This window comes from Nerophis ophidion, unplaced genomic scaffold (genome assembly GCF_033978795.1).
Source record: "Nerophis ophidion isolate RoL-2023_Sa unplaced genomic scaffold, RoL_Noph_v1.0 HiC_scaffold_53, whole genome shotgun sequence".
In the NCBI taxonomy this organism is placed as follows: Eukaryota; Metazoa; Chordata; class Actinopteri; order Syngnathiformes; family Syngnathidae; genus Nerophis; species Nerophis ophidion.
In genome coordinates, this window is record NW_026906975.1 from 316394 (window position 1) to 330466 (window position 14073).

Genomic DNA, 14073 nt, shown 5'->3' on the forward strand with positions numbered 1-14073 from the left:
TGGAATCCTCAGGAATATTGGTATTCGGCTCGAAGGACCAAGTTAATGTCAGGGTCAAATACCATGAGACATTATATGGACACAAAAACAGAGAATAGAAAACAAACCAGTGATTGCTTTTCACGTACGAGGAGAGAAACTGGAGCAAGTTGTCAGTTACAGGCTCCTAATTTACTCTGACACTTTCTCCAGCCTCCTCGCCTTTCTAATTCATTTAGAGAAGCCCTTTCAGTAAAAACACGCACACACAGCTGCGCTCAGGGGGGGGGGGGGATTTACAGCTGTACGGGATAACTAACCCCTGTGGTGAGAATTAAACACAGGCAAATACATAGCAATAAAAAGATTAGCAACTTCCTGCATTGCTCTGGGCCATCTGCAAATTCCTCGTTTAAGTGGGTAGGTCAACCTAAGTTCAATCTAAGCAAAGTTTCATTTATACTTGTCTACAGAATGCGCAAAACAATCATATTTGAATAGAAATTTGATAACTTATTTACAATTAATCCAACACTGCCCCCTTCTTTCCTCTCTCCCCTCTAGTCCTATCCATGTCCATACCTTCCTCACACATCAGCTCACTGTCCCCTTCCATCTCTTTTCGACCAGCTACCAGAATCCATAGCTGGATAATGGAGAGGTTTTGTGAAATAATACTATTTAAAAAAAGAATAGTCTAAAACCAAAAATAAAAATGAACTAAATCTCCTCTGTTCTGTACATCATTGTCCAAGTGACATTATATTGTCATCTTCCTCTTTATGCCATTTCCTCAAGGTGACAGAAAAACATGATACAACCTGCCTATCATGTGATTCTACCATGTTGGCAAAATACAAACACACAATATATTGACATATATAACACATAAAACATGGAATTAGAAGTGAACAGTACCCATCCCTACCAGCAAGTGTTGTTGTACTGGAAACTAATTTACAAACACAACTTCATCACACACAATACTCCACTATGGAATTGTTCTTATATTAAAATGAGAAACAAATCCATCTTTGAACAGCAATGGTTTGAAAAAGGCATTTGGTCACTGATGCACTTATTGACTGATAAAAATAGTTTATTATTTGAAGATTTCATTAAGTACTACCTGCAAAAAAAAAAAAAAAAAAAATTAAAAAGGCTTTCATTCAAAATATTCAAATTACTGTATATCATCTTTTTTAATTATTTACTATTTCTTATTTACTGTATTTTCTCTGGAACAAAAAAATACTCATAACTTGTAAGTTTCCATTCTTCCTAAGGCAAAGGAGTTAATTTATAAAAAAAACAAACATAATTAACCACTTAAAATATTTTTTAGGATGTTGTTTTGCAATTGACGACAACACTTGTTTGTTTTTGTGATAGGGAAACAAAATAAACAGTTTATTTTAAGAATGTATGCAAAGTAAATCTCTGTGGGATGATGTACAATATTGGCTTTTGTCTGACACTCCAAACTTTGACTGATATTGATGTTTTTGGGATGTTAAAAAAACAAAAAAAAACATAGGAATATTTAAAACACAATACTGGATTTATTTGATGTATCCACAAATGTAAGTTTGTAAAAACAAAACCATCCTTTCACAAACAATTCAGACATTTTCTCTCACTTTTATATTGCATAAAGGTCTGGGGACATACATATAAAATAATCACAACACAATCATCATAATACAGAGTAATAACGGTAATGAATAAAATAGATTATAGAGACCCAACAAAAGATTCAAAGAGACACACATTTTACAATTGTATAAAAGACAACTGTTCAAATGATGTATAAAGTAAATAATAATATGCTTCCTGAAGTGGTCCAGAAGATGTTTCAGATGTGAACCAGTACATATGTATATCATATAAAGGTGCTAATCTATGGGATTATTAACAATTACAAATACAAATATGTAATACTTCAATATTTCATATGAATACGTCTAAAATTGTATGCTGAATATATATACATATACATACACACATATATACGTACACACATATACATATATTTATATATATACACCCATAAAATGATTATTGCATGTAAAATATGTCCCGTACTGTTTATTCCCACCTTTTTACTCAAATTGTTCTGTCCATGTTTTAATAAAAGTACACAATGTTGCATATTTATGCATGTATTTGACTGAAAAAAGCACTAATATAAAATATCTACTCTATAAATGTAGACTCATATTAAACAGATTGTTAGACAAACAACAATGTCACACATGTTATATGTGCTGATGTTGTTAGAAAGTCAAAATGAAAGTCTGGACAGTTTATTTCAAATCCTGCAGTTTCATTTGCTGCTGCTGTTCTCACCAGCACACTTGTGTTTCTTACACTGCTACTTAGAAGACAATCTTTCACCACACACACTGCAACTCAACACTTTCTCTCCTGGGTGTCTTCTCATGTGTGCTTCAAGGTTTGATCGGTCACAAAAGCTTTTGTTGCAGACTGAACAGGAATGTGATTTTTCACCAGTGTGTGTTCTCATGTGTCTTTTCAAATCCTGACTTTGTGTAAAACATTTACCACAGATTGAACAAGAAACAGGTTTTTCACCAGTGTGTGTTCTCATGTGTACTTTCACATCTTGACGTTTTGTAAAACCTTTACCACAGGTTGAACAGAAAAAACGTTTTTCACCAGTGTGTGTTCTCATGTGTGGGTTCAAATATTGACTTTGTGTAAAACCCTTACCACAGATTGAACAGGAAAATATTTTTTCACCAGTGTGTGTTCTCATGTGTACTTTCAAATATTGACTTTGTGTAAAACCTTTACCGCAGATTGAACAGACATAAGGTTTTTCACCTGTGTGTATGCTGATGTGTACTTTTAAATATGGACTTTGTGTAAAACCTTTACCACAGATTGAACAGACATAAGGTTTTTCTCCAGTGTGTGTTCTCATGTGTCTTTTCAAATCCAGATTTTGTGCAAAACCTTTACCTCAGATTGAACAAGAACATTTTTTTTCCCCAGTGTGTGTTCTCATGTGGACTTTCAAATTGTGATTTTGTGTAAAACCTTTACTACAGATTGAACAAGTAAAAGGTTTTTCTCCAGTGTGTGTTCTCATGTGTCTTTTCAGACTACGACGGTATTTAAGGGTTTTGTGACAGAGAGAAGATGTGAAGTGAGTGTTGTCAGTGTGACATGTCTTATCATCTTTAGAGTCTTCATCATCAGTGTCAGGAGAGTGTGACGTTGTGTCCTCACTATCTGATAGTGGAGCTAAGAGCTTGTCTGCTTGTGATCCTCCACAGTGGTCTCCATCAGCTTCTGTTGTCATGTGTTGTGTTGAGCTGCTGCTTGGAGGCTCCCCCCCTCCCCTCTCCTCACTTTCACCTTTCACCTCATCATCTTCACTCTTCACAGGGACACCAGTCACTGGGAACTCCTCCAACCATTTAGGCTGACTGATGCCCTCTTCCTCCTCTTCCTCTTTAATGTAAGGGGTCACTGGGTCCTCCTCTTCCTCCTTAGAGTGAGGGGTCAGTGGATCCACCACTTCCTTTTTAAAATGGGGTGTCTGTGGGTCCTCCTCTTCCTCTTTAAAAATGGGGGTCTGTAGGTATTCCTCTTCCTTCTTAATGTGGAAGGGCTGTGGCTCCTCCGTTCGCATCCTGAAGCTCCACTTCTGTTGCTCAGGGTCAAAATGTTCTTCACAGATGTCTGCAAGACAAACACAGCATCTCTGCTCAGTCACACAACGCATTCAGTACTTTTACATGCACTTAGGAAAAACAAGTTATTGTAAGAACTGTCTTGAAATCTCAGTGACGCACAAACACGCTGCTCTTAACAACATTATTCACAGGAAAAGAAAAACAAACCAGGACAACAGGACTTTTTACTGTGGATAGGCGATATGGTTTAAATTAGATTTTGCGATTAAATTATTTCATATAGAATTACTAATAGAACTATCTTAAAACAGGTTACACAGGCTCCTAATTTAGTTGCTGAAATATGCAGTGAAATAATACATAATTTCCAGTATTTTTTTTCCTCGAATAAAGTAACCAGATATGTCTCCCGGCTGGCCTGGGAACGCCTCGGGATCCCCCGGGAAGAGCTAGACGAAGTGGCTGGAGATAGGGAAGTCTGGGCTTCCCTGCTTAGGCTGCTGCCCCCGCGACCCGACCTCGGATAAGCGGAAGATGATGGATGGATGGATGGATGGATGGATGGGTTCGATAAAATAATACAATTAGAAATTACACAATATGTTACTGCATATGTCAGCTGCCAAATTAGGAGCATTTTTTAACCCGCTTTGAAATTATTCTATTATCAATCATATAAAAAAATTATATATTGTGACATATATTGTAATTAGGATATATATTTGAGGTCATATCGCCCATACCAAACATTGGCTCCCCGAGTCATTTTGTTTGGCCCACCAAATATATTTATTTTTTATATTCTTCAGATGTGTGTGTATGTTTAAAATGTTGTACTCCTGTTCTACATCACGTGGAAGTGTCATGTCATGGGGATGGTGTGCTTTTAACTAAGGGTGTGACGATGAACATGATTCTTACACATATGTGTACTTCATGTGTATATGAATGTACTTTCCCTTGTGTGCTTAGTTTGACTGTAACTTCATAGTGGATAATATCTATAAACAACCTCAATTGTTTTACATCTTTAATTTGAAGGACTGTTTACTTATCTGACAAACTCAAAGGAAACTGCACTTTTTTAAAATGTCGCCTGTCATTCATAATCCTTATGTGAGACATATTTTTTAAATATTTATGAATTCTAATTAGTAAATAAACATGAGCAGAAATCAGCTAATATTGGAGTCAATGGGAGCTCCTCTATTAGACCCACAAAGTCCTCCAAAAAACATCCAGAAACTGCCAACTATACTCATTTTACATTTTGTGACCTGAATATTAACCAAGTATTAGTGATATTTTTATTATAAGCGCTAACGTTAAAGGCCTACTGAAAGCCACTACTAGCCACCACACAGTCTGATAGTTTATATATCAATGATGAAATATTAATATTGCAACACATGCCAATACGGCCGCTTTAGTTTACTAAATTGCAATTTTAAATTTCCCGCGGAGTTTCCTGTTGAAAACGTCGCGGAATGATGACGTGTGCGCGTGACGTCCCGGACTGTCAGGAAATATTAGCTTAGCATAACACACAGCTAAAAGTCGTCTCTTTTCATCGCATACTTACACAGTAATTTGGACATCTGTTCTGCTGAATCTTTTGCTATTTTTTCAATTAATAATGGAGACTATAAACAACAGTGCTGTTGGTGGAAAACGGTGTATTGCACCTTTGTTTTTAACACAGAGCGGTCAAGCGAACATGTTTCTCTACGTCAACCAGCATGTTTTGGATGGGAAAATTGTGATATATATCTTACCGGAGACATCATTATTTGTCCTCCTGCAGTAGCTGTTTAAAAGGCAGCTGTGAGCTTGGCTCCTCGGCTTTTCTTTAAGACACTGGGTGTTCACCGCAGCCATCCGACCTCGAGGTATGTGTTTACAATCTCACTAAAACACTATTAAAAAATAAGCAGATAAGGGATCTTCCAGAATTATCCTAGTAAATGTGTGTAATTACATCTGAAACGCTCACAATGCCGCTGCCCGGAGCCGTTGCTTTTTATTTTATTTTTTTTTTTTAATTTTTTTTCTCATCCTTCGCTATCAATATCATCATCCACAAATCTTTCATCTTCGCTCAAATTGATGGGGAAATTGTCGTTTTCTAGGTCCGAATAGCTCTTGCCGCTGGATGCTCCCATTATAAACAATGTGAGGACGTGAGGAGCCCTCACCCCTGTGACTTCATCGTCTGCGACATCCAGTAAAGGCAAGGCTTTTTTATCAGCACCAAAAGTTGCGAACTTTATCGTGGATGTTCTCTACTGAATCCTTTCAGCGAAAATATGGCAATATCGCGAAATGATCAATTATGACACATAGAATGGACCTACTATCCCCGTGTAAATAAGAAAATCTAATTTCAGTAGGCCTTTGAGGACCTACTTTTAGCGGCGCATAGATCACAGAAGTAACTAGCTTATGCTGCTATATTGACATACTGAGCTGCTTTCTCGCCTCTAAGAGGGTGAAAGCTAATTCTACATTATAAATCATGCTTCTCACTTATGAAGTAGAAGGTTGTGGACATAAACCGAGAATTTGGTCAACTCTGACATCCAACTTAGACCTGGAGATGGCAAGAAAGACTCGAAAATACGCTCTTTTGCACCCACCCTTTTTTAACCATTTATGAGGATTAATTCTTCATCTAAACGGGAAGATATGAACATCCCATCAGTCGGCATCCCACTGAGAGCAGACATTGTATGCTTAAAATGAGAAAGATATGTAAATATGACATGTTATTAAGAGTGTGACTACATTACATATATACTTACAGTGTGTATTTAAAGGGGAACATTATCACAATTTCAGAAGGGTTAAAACCAATAAAAAAATCAGTTCCCAGTGGCTTATTTTATTTTTGGAAGTTTTTTTCAAAATCTTACCTATCACGCAATATCCCAAAAAACGGCTTTAAAGTGCCTGATTTTAACCGTCGTTATATCCGCCTGTCCATTTTCCTGTGACGTCACTGCGTGAAGCCAATACAAACAAACATGGCGGATAGAACAGAAAGCAACATTAGCTCGGATTCAGACTCAGATTTCAGCGGTTTAAGCGATTCAACAGATTACGCATGTATTGAAACGGATGGTTGGAGTGTGGAGGCAGATAGCGAAAACGAAATAGAAGAAGAAACTGAAGCTATTGGGCCATATCACGACAGACATCGGCAACGAGGACGAATTCGGCGATCGCCTTCTAACCAACGATTGCATCTTTTGACCACTGGTGCAACTTGAATCCGTCAATTGGTATGTATTTGTTTGGCATTAAATGTGGGTGGAGTAAAAGGCTGGATGCAAATATAGCTACAAATGAGGCATAATGATGCAATATGTACATACAGCTAGCCTAAATAGCATGTTAGCATCGATTAACTTCCAGTCATACCGTGAGCAAATATTTCTGATTAGCACATAAGTCAATAACATCAACAAAACTCAACTTTGTGATTTCGTTGACTTTATCATTGTAAATGCATCTGCTTTGAGTGTCGCAGGATATCCACACATCTCTGTGCCATCTCTGTCGTAGCATCGCTATCGTCGGTAAGGTGTGCAGAACAAACGAGGGACTTTCGCATCTTTTGACCACTGGTGCAACTTGAATCCGTCCATTGGTATGTGTTTGTTTGGCATTAAATGTGGGTGGAGGGAAAGGCTGGATGCAATTAAAGCTACAAATAAGGCATAATGATGCAATATGTACATACAGCAAGCCTAAAGAGCATGTTAGCATCGATTAGCTTCCAGTAATAGGTCTGATTAGCACACTCCACGTAAGTCAGCTGGTGTTGTTACACCCTCCGATAACACACCGACGAGGCATAATGTCTCCAAGGTACGGAAAACAGTCGAAAAAACGGAAAATAACAGAACTGATTTGACTTGTGTGTGTAATGTGTTTGAGAAAATGGCTGATTGCTTCCCGTTGTGACGTCACGGGTGAAAGGTCATTGCTCTGACAGCGTTTACATCGCCAAATCCACCCTTTTAGAGTTCGGAAATCGGTTAAAAAAACATATGGTCTTTTTTCTGAAACATCCAGGTATATATTGACGCTTACATAGGTCTGCTGATAATGTTCCCCTTTAAAATGTTAAAGGTGGATTTAAAGGCCTACTGAAAGCCACTACTAGCGACCACACAGTCTGATAGTTTATATATCAATGATGAAATATTAACATTGCAACACATGCCAATACGGCCGCTTTAGTTTACTAAATTACAATTTTAAATTTCCCGCGGAGTTTCTTGTTGAAAACGTCGCGGAATGATAACGTGTGCGCGTGACGTCCCGGGTTGGAGGGGACATATTAGCGCAGCACCATTTGCGGGCTGAAAGTCGTCTCTTTTCATCACGCAATTAAACAGTATTGTGGACATCTGTGTTGCTGAATCTTTTGCAATTTGTTCAATTAATAATGGAGAAGTCACAGTAGAAAGATGGAGGTGGGAAGCTTTAGCCTTTAGCCACACAAACACACGGCTTTACTATGGATCAGAACGGTCAAGCGAACATGGTTCCCGACCACTTGTCAATTTGAGAAAATTGTGGTAAAAACTCTCCTCTTACTGTAGATCAGCCGAGCTTGCGCCGTCCATGCAGCTGCCGTCAACTTCCCTCAGAGACTGACGTCAAGACACCCGTGGACACACCCCTCCGACTATCAGGTACTATTTAACTCACTAAAACACTAGCAACACAATAGAAAGATAAGGGATTTCCCAGAATTATCCTAGTAAATGTGTCTAAAAACATCTGAATCCATCCCAATGCAATCGCCTTTTATTTTAACTTATTTTATTTATTTTTTTTTCTAGTCCTTCGCTATCAATATCATCATTCACGAATCTTTCATCCTCGCTCAAATTAACGGGGAAATAGTCGTTTTCTCGGTCCGAACTGCTCTTGCTGCTGGAGGCTCTCATTAAAAACAATGTGAGGACGCGAGGAGCCCTCACACTTGTGACATCATCGTCTGCGACTTCCGGTAAAGGCAAGGCTTTTTTGTCAGCACCAAAAGTTGCAAACTTTATCGTGGATGTTCTCTACTAAATCCTTTCAGCAAAAATATGGCAATATCGCGAAATGATCAAGTATGAAACATAGAATGGACCTGCTATCCCCGTTTAAATAAGAACATTTCATTTCAGTAGGCCTTTAAGATGTTATTTAGAGCACTTTGAAAGCAGAATAGAGCGGCTACCAATGACTCAATTGCTCAAGGTTTATTTTCTATTTAGGATGCATTAACCATCGACCTGCTCAGTGGCCTTTTGGTTAGAGTGTCTGCCCTGAGACTGGAAAGTCATGAGTTGAAACCCTGGCCGAGTCATACCAAAGACTATAAAAATGGGACCCATTGCCTCCTTGCTTGGCACTCAGCATCAAGGGTTGGGGGTTAAATCACCAAATGTTTCCTGAGCGCGGCCACCGAGGAGCTTTTAACTACCTCGGCGACCTCGGCCCAAGAAATAGGAGAGCCCACCACAGATTTTCCAGGAACTGCTTCCTCATACGAAGATGTGTTGGTGGGATTGAAGAGGTCTTCTAAGTATTCCCTCCACTGATTAACAACAGCCGCAGTAGAGGTCAGCAGCAAACCATCCTCACCATACACGGTGTTGATAGTGCACTGCTTCCCACCCTGAAGCGGCGGATGGTGGACCAGAATTGCTTCGAAGCCGCCCGGAACTCGTTTTCCATGGCTTCCCCAAACTCCTCCCATGTCCGAGTTTTTGCCTCCGCGACCGCTGAAGCCGCACTTCGCTTGGCCAGTCGGTACCTGTCCACTGCTTCTGGAGTCCCATGAACCAAAAGGACCCGATAGGACTCTTTATTCAGCTTGATGGAATCCCTCACTGCTGGTGTACACCAGCGGGTTCTAGGATTACCGCCACGACAGGAACCAACCACCTTGCGGCCACAGCTCCAATCAGTCGCCTCGACAATAGAGGCACGGAATATGGTCCACTCGGACTCAATATCCACTGCCTCCCTCGTGACATGTTCAAAGTTCTTCCAGAGGTGGGAATTGAAACTCTCTCTGACAGGAAACTCTTCTAGGCGTTCCCAGCAGACCCTCACAAGCTCACCACAAGGTGGTGATTGGTAGAAAGCTCTGCCCCTCTCTTCACCAGAGTGTCCAAAACATGAGGCCGCAAATCCGATGACACAACTACAAAGTCGATCATGGAACTGCGGCCGAGGATGTCCTGGTGCCAAGTGCACATATGGACACCCTTATGTTTGAACATGGTGTTTGTCATGGACAATCCGTGACAATCCGATAACAAAGCACCACTTGGGTTCAGATCCGGGCGGCCATTTTTCCCAAGCACGCCTCTCCAGGTTTCACTGTCGTTGCCAACATGAGCGTTGAAGTCCCCCAGCAGAACAAGGGAATCAGCGAGGGAGCACTCTCCAGTATTCCCTCAAGGGAATCCAAAAAGAGTGGGTACTCTGAGCTGCTGTTTGGTGGCTAAGCACAAACAACAGTCAGGACCCGTCCCCCCACCCGAAGCCATGATGTTGTGTGCCAGGCTTCACTAATATAAGAGTAGCTATCAGCTGGCAACAACCCTTGACTAGATAAGGTGAGTGCATTATCATCACAAAACTGTATTAGGTGTCTTGCATTATCAGAGCTGCCATCAGAAATATCAGCATTCCAGTCACCGACCACATAAATACACGTACAGTGATTATCCTGTATAAAAGAATTAATAAAAGCAAGTTTAAACATGGATTCATCCTCATTGTCTTTACATTCATACGGAGTGTACACATTGAGAACAATAAACTCCCTATTGTCGGACTTATACTGAACAGCAATACACTTCGAGCCTAATAACACTAATAACTGCATCGTGCTTTTTGTGCCAGAGCACAGCAACGCCTCCCGCTATCCTCCCTCATACAATTCCCATCATTAATATAATTCAACAGCCCCAGGTCTAGTTTTGGGAGGAATGTCTTTTGTAAGCCTAACATGTCAAAGTGGAGCAGCAGGTTGTCAACAACTACACGCCGAGCCCGGTCCCCGGCGCTGGATATTAGATTTTTGTTTTCTCTTTGGCCTCAGTCTGGATCCCCTCTCCAGGGTCCCAGGCTTAGACTGATTTTTTTTCTCACCTCTCCTCCTTTTTACCAGTTTCTCACCTTTTTTTTAAGGGGCGGCGGAAGTTGGCAGACCTGTTCTGTCTCCCTGTAATGTTTGTCTGCTCTTGAATGGGATTGTGCTGAAAATCTTAAATTCTCCTCTGAGATTATTAAAGTGTTTCTGATTCTGATTGTGTTTCTATCAGCCATCTTCAAACATAATTAACTTTCCGGTACAATTTCTTAAATTTTGATTCGCCGAAAGTTTTATCAGTCACAAATACTGCCTCAGTTTGCAATCGGACAACTTTACCGCTAGGATGCTATTGGAAGAAAGACTTTAGAAAGACAAGACAACTTTGCTAATTAGTACTAATAAACTAGATTGATTGAGACATTGCTGGACAGCAGAGAAGTAACTAAATCCACACAAACGTTGAAATTATTTTTTTAAGATATCTGGCTTGTATTTTAAGTAGGGATATAAATCGTTAGAAATGTATCGATATGATACCCTAATCGATACCAGTATTTGTCGGTACTTTTTTTGGTACTACATGTCATTTGTGGAAATAAAAAAGTGGAAAAAGTCATTTTAAATAGCATTCCTACTAGCACAAGAGGTTGAACACCTCCAACATGATGTTCTGTAACATCTCAGAGCAGGGAAGTCTTTAATCAGGAGCTGTTTATTTGAAGTCTTAAAGAAGTCAACTATGTGTGCAGTGCAAGGTGAAATGCAGTTATGTCATCTTCTTCTCAATAACACACACATCAAACTTTGGTTGCTTCCTTATTTGTCATTATTCAAAGCTGATTGTAATGTGTAGCAGCGGCAGCTGAACTCAATGTGACTCAGTCAGCTGGAATTAAAAATACAAATAGTTGTGTCTTTAATCCAAAATTTTCACGGTCCTCATGGACGACATAATTAGGAACCAGTATTAATTAAAAAAATGGTACTTGGTGTACATCTCTTATCTTCACCACTAAACCTTTGAAATATGCTGACATATGTGCTGCTAAAGGTAAATAAACAGTAGCCATATTGAATGTTTGCCTTCATTTGACCACGTGAGGTAAGGAGGACGGCCTCTAGGTCACATGGTTACACCCCAGCAATTACACTGTTGATGATTGATGAGCATTCATATTTAAATGGTGGTGTTAAAAAGCAAACATATCTTCATCTTTAGTGATAAATGTGTCCCCCGGATGAACATGTGTCACAAACATTGTATTAGATGATATGTGGATGTTGTGCTTACTTGGACTGTGATGAAGCTGTGAGGACTCAGGTGGTTTGTCTTCATGCTCTTCAGTCTTCACAGAGACAACAGTCAGTGGAAACTTGCTGACATCAGCCTCCTCCTGCCCTACAGGACACTCTCCCTCCTCTTCCTCTTTGAAATAAGAGGGCTGTGGCTCATCTTTGTCCCCTTTAAAATGTGAGGGCTGTGGATACTTTACAGTGAAACTGTCCCCCTGCAGATGAGGGAGACATTCTTCTTGGTGTTCAATCAGCTGATGGATGTCTACAGGACACAAACAAAACGCATTTTAACTCCTACATACTAAGTATTAAATTGTACATGAAATATAGGGCTGTGGCTAATGAAAATTGTATTAATCAAGTGTTCTAATGGAAATTTTTCCGATTAGTTGAGTAACTGGAAAAAACAGTGTTGCTTGGTTAAAGACAAATTTAAGCGACTATAAGACATTTCATTTAATAATGAACGGCCAATTGGTTTGAGATGGTATGAGATCAAGATGTCATCTTTAGATCAGGCTTTGTTTTTTTGACAATCACAGCCACGTTAAAAAGTTAAAGTACCAATGATTGTCAGACACACACTAGGTGTGGGGAGATTATTTCCTGTATTTGGCCCATCACCCTTGATCACACCCTGGGAGGTGAGGGGAGCAGTGAGCAGCAGCGGTGGCCACGCCCGGGAATAACTTTTATGGTGATTAAACCCCGATTACAACCCTTGATGCTGAGTGCAAGGCAGAGAAGTAATGGGTCCCATTTTTATAGTATTTGGTATGACTGGGTTGGGGTTTGAACTCACAACCTACCGATCTCAGGGAGGGTGCACCGACATGAAGGAAATAACAGGTCAGTATGCTTTGACACACATATATAACTTGTCAAACCTGCCAGCTAGCAGGCTAGGTTTACAGCATCAGTAACCATGGTAACTGACTCTGACTTTGTCTTACCTCTCTTATTTTTGGAGGTAAAACTCTCGAGCTTTACATACTCAGGACTTTGCACTTAACCTGCTCTCTGGAATATTCCCCCGGTGACTGTGTGAGTTTTGTGTAAACATGTTGATACACATTGTTACAAACATCAACCTCTCATAAATATTGTGAGTCTGACAATGTCTCCTTCTTATCAACAATGTAAAACAATCAGTGCATCATCCTCACATGACAATTCATCTTCCTATACACAATTTATTGAATAACAGTGTTGATAATAAATATAAAGTTAGTAAAGATGTGAGAGTAAGAAGTAAACAAACCTGTTCTGTGCAACACAACTTGATGTTTTTCATGTTGTCGCTCCTTCTCCTCTTTTGTTGGACAAAGTTCCTCCTCGTACTCTGCTGTCGTTCTTTGGCACATTTTCACACAATCACAACACTTTACACTCACACTTGATCTCTACTTAGTGATGTGTTTTGATCACTTCCGCCTCTCTTTGTTAGCAGCTAACAAGCTAAGCTGACTATCAGGCTAAGCTAGCTCGAGAAGCTTCAAAGAGCTCTCACACTAATATAACCGAATGCAAACAGTTATTAACGATGTTTACTCTATTTACTAGAGTGCAATAAAGTACATATATGTGTACATGGAGACACAGATTAAGAACATTGAACTGTGACGACTGCAATAACGTCTTCACCGTCAGACGCCATCTTGCTTTATCCTCGCCGTGTTTGGTTCGCGCGCAGTGTTGTCAGATCTCGCGAGAGAAACAAGTAAGCAGATCTTTTCCAAATCTCGCGAGAGAAATAAGTACAACCAGTTTCCCACAACGGTAAAACTATTTTATTCTATACTATTTACTTATTGTGAAAATAAAAGTAAACCTGTCGATTTCAAAATTTCTAAACAAAGACATACAACTTATTTTCGTAAAAATATTCAAATATTTAACAATGTATTGGAATTTAATTTTCCTAGTAGACATAACAGTTTGACAGCATTCTCGAATGGAACATTCTGGAGAACCATCCTGGATTTATTTGGATAGAAGTGAATTACAAAGGTAAACTTTTGA

At 39.6% G+C, this 14073-nt stretch overlaps 1 protein-coding gene across 1 annotated transcript; it reads right to left on the reverse strand.

Annotated features, from left to right (window-relative positions):
- Nucleotides 1–1264: 1264 nt before the first annotated feature.
- Nucleotides 1265–13707, reverse strand: LOC133546962 (gastrula zinc finger protein XlCGF48.2-like). The gene is made up of 3 exons (XM_061892811.1): nucleotides 13313–13707; nucleotides 12047–12313; nucleotides 1265–3690 (listed from the first exon to the last, which is right to left on the reverse strand). Exons 1-3 carry the CDS (start codon nucleotides 13413–13415, stop codon nucleotides 2966–2968), a joined length of 1095 nt encoding a protein of 364 aa, XP_061748795.1. The 5' UTR covers nucleotides 13416–13707; the 3' UTR covers nucleotides 1265–2965.
- Nucleotides 13708–14073: the final 366 nt, after the last annotated feature.

What these genes read in the sequence shown, in the direction of transcription:
- LOC133546962 (XM_061892811.1), bottom strand. Translation starts at nt 13,415, where the DNA reads ATGTGCCAAAGAACGACAGCAGAGTACGAGGAGGAACTTTGTCCAACA. An exon ending in AGTTGTGTTGCACAGAACAG is followed by an intron (nt 12,314 to 13,312) that starts GTTTGTTTACTT and finishes TGTGTCCTGTAG; the next exon opens with ACATCCATCAGCTGATTGAA. An exon ending in ACAGCTTCATCACAGTCCAA is followed by an intron (nt 3,691 to 12,046) that starts GTAAGCACAACA and finishes TTTGTCTTGCAG; the next exon opens with ACATCTGTGAAGAACATTTT.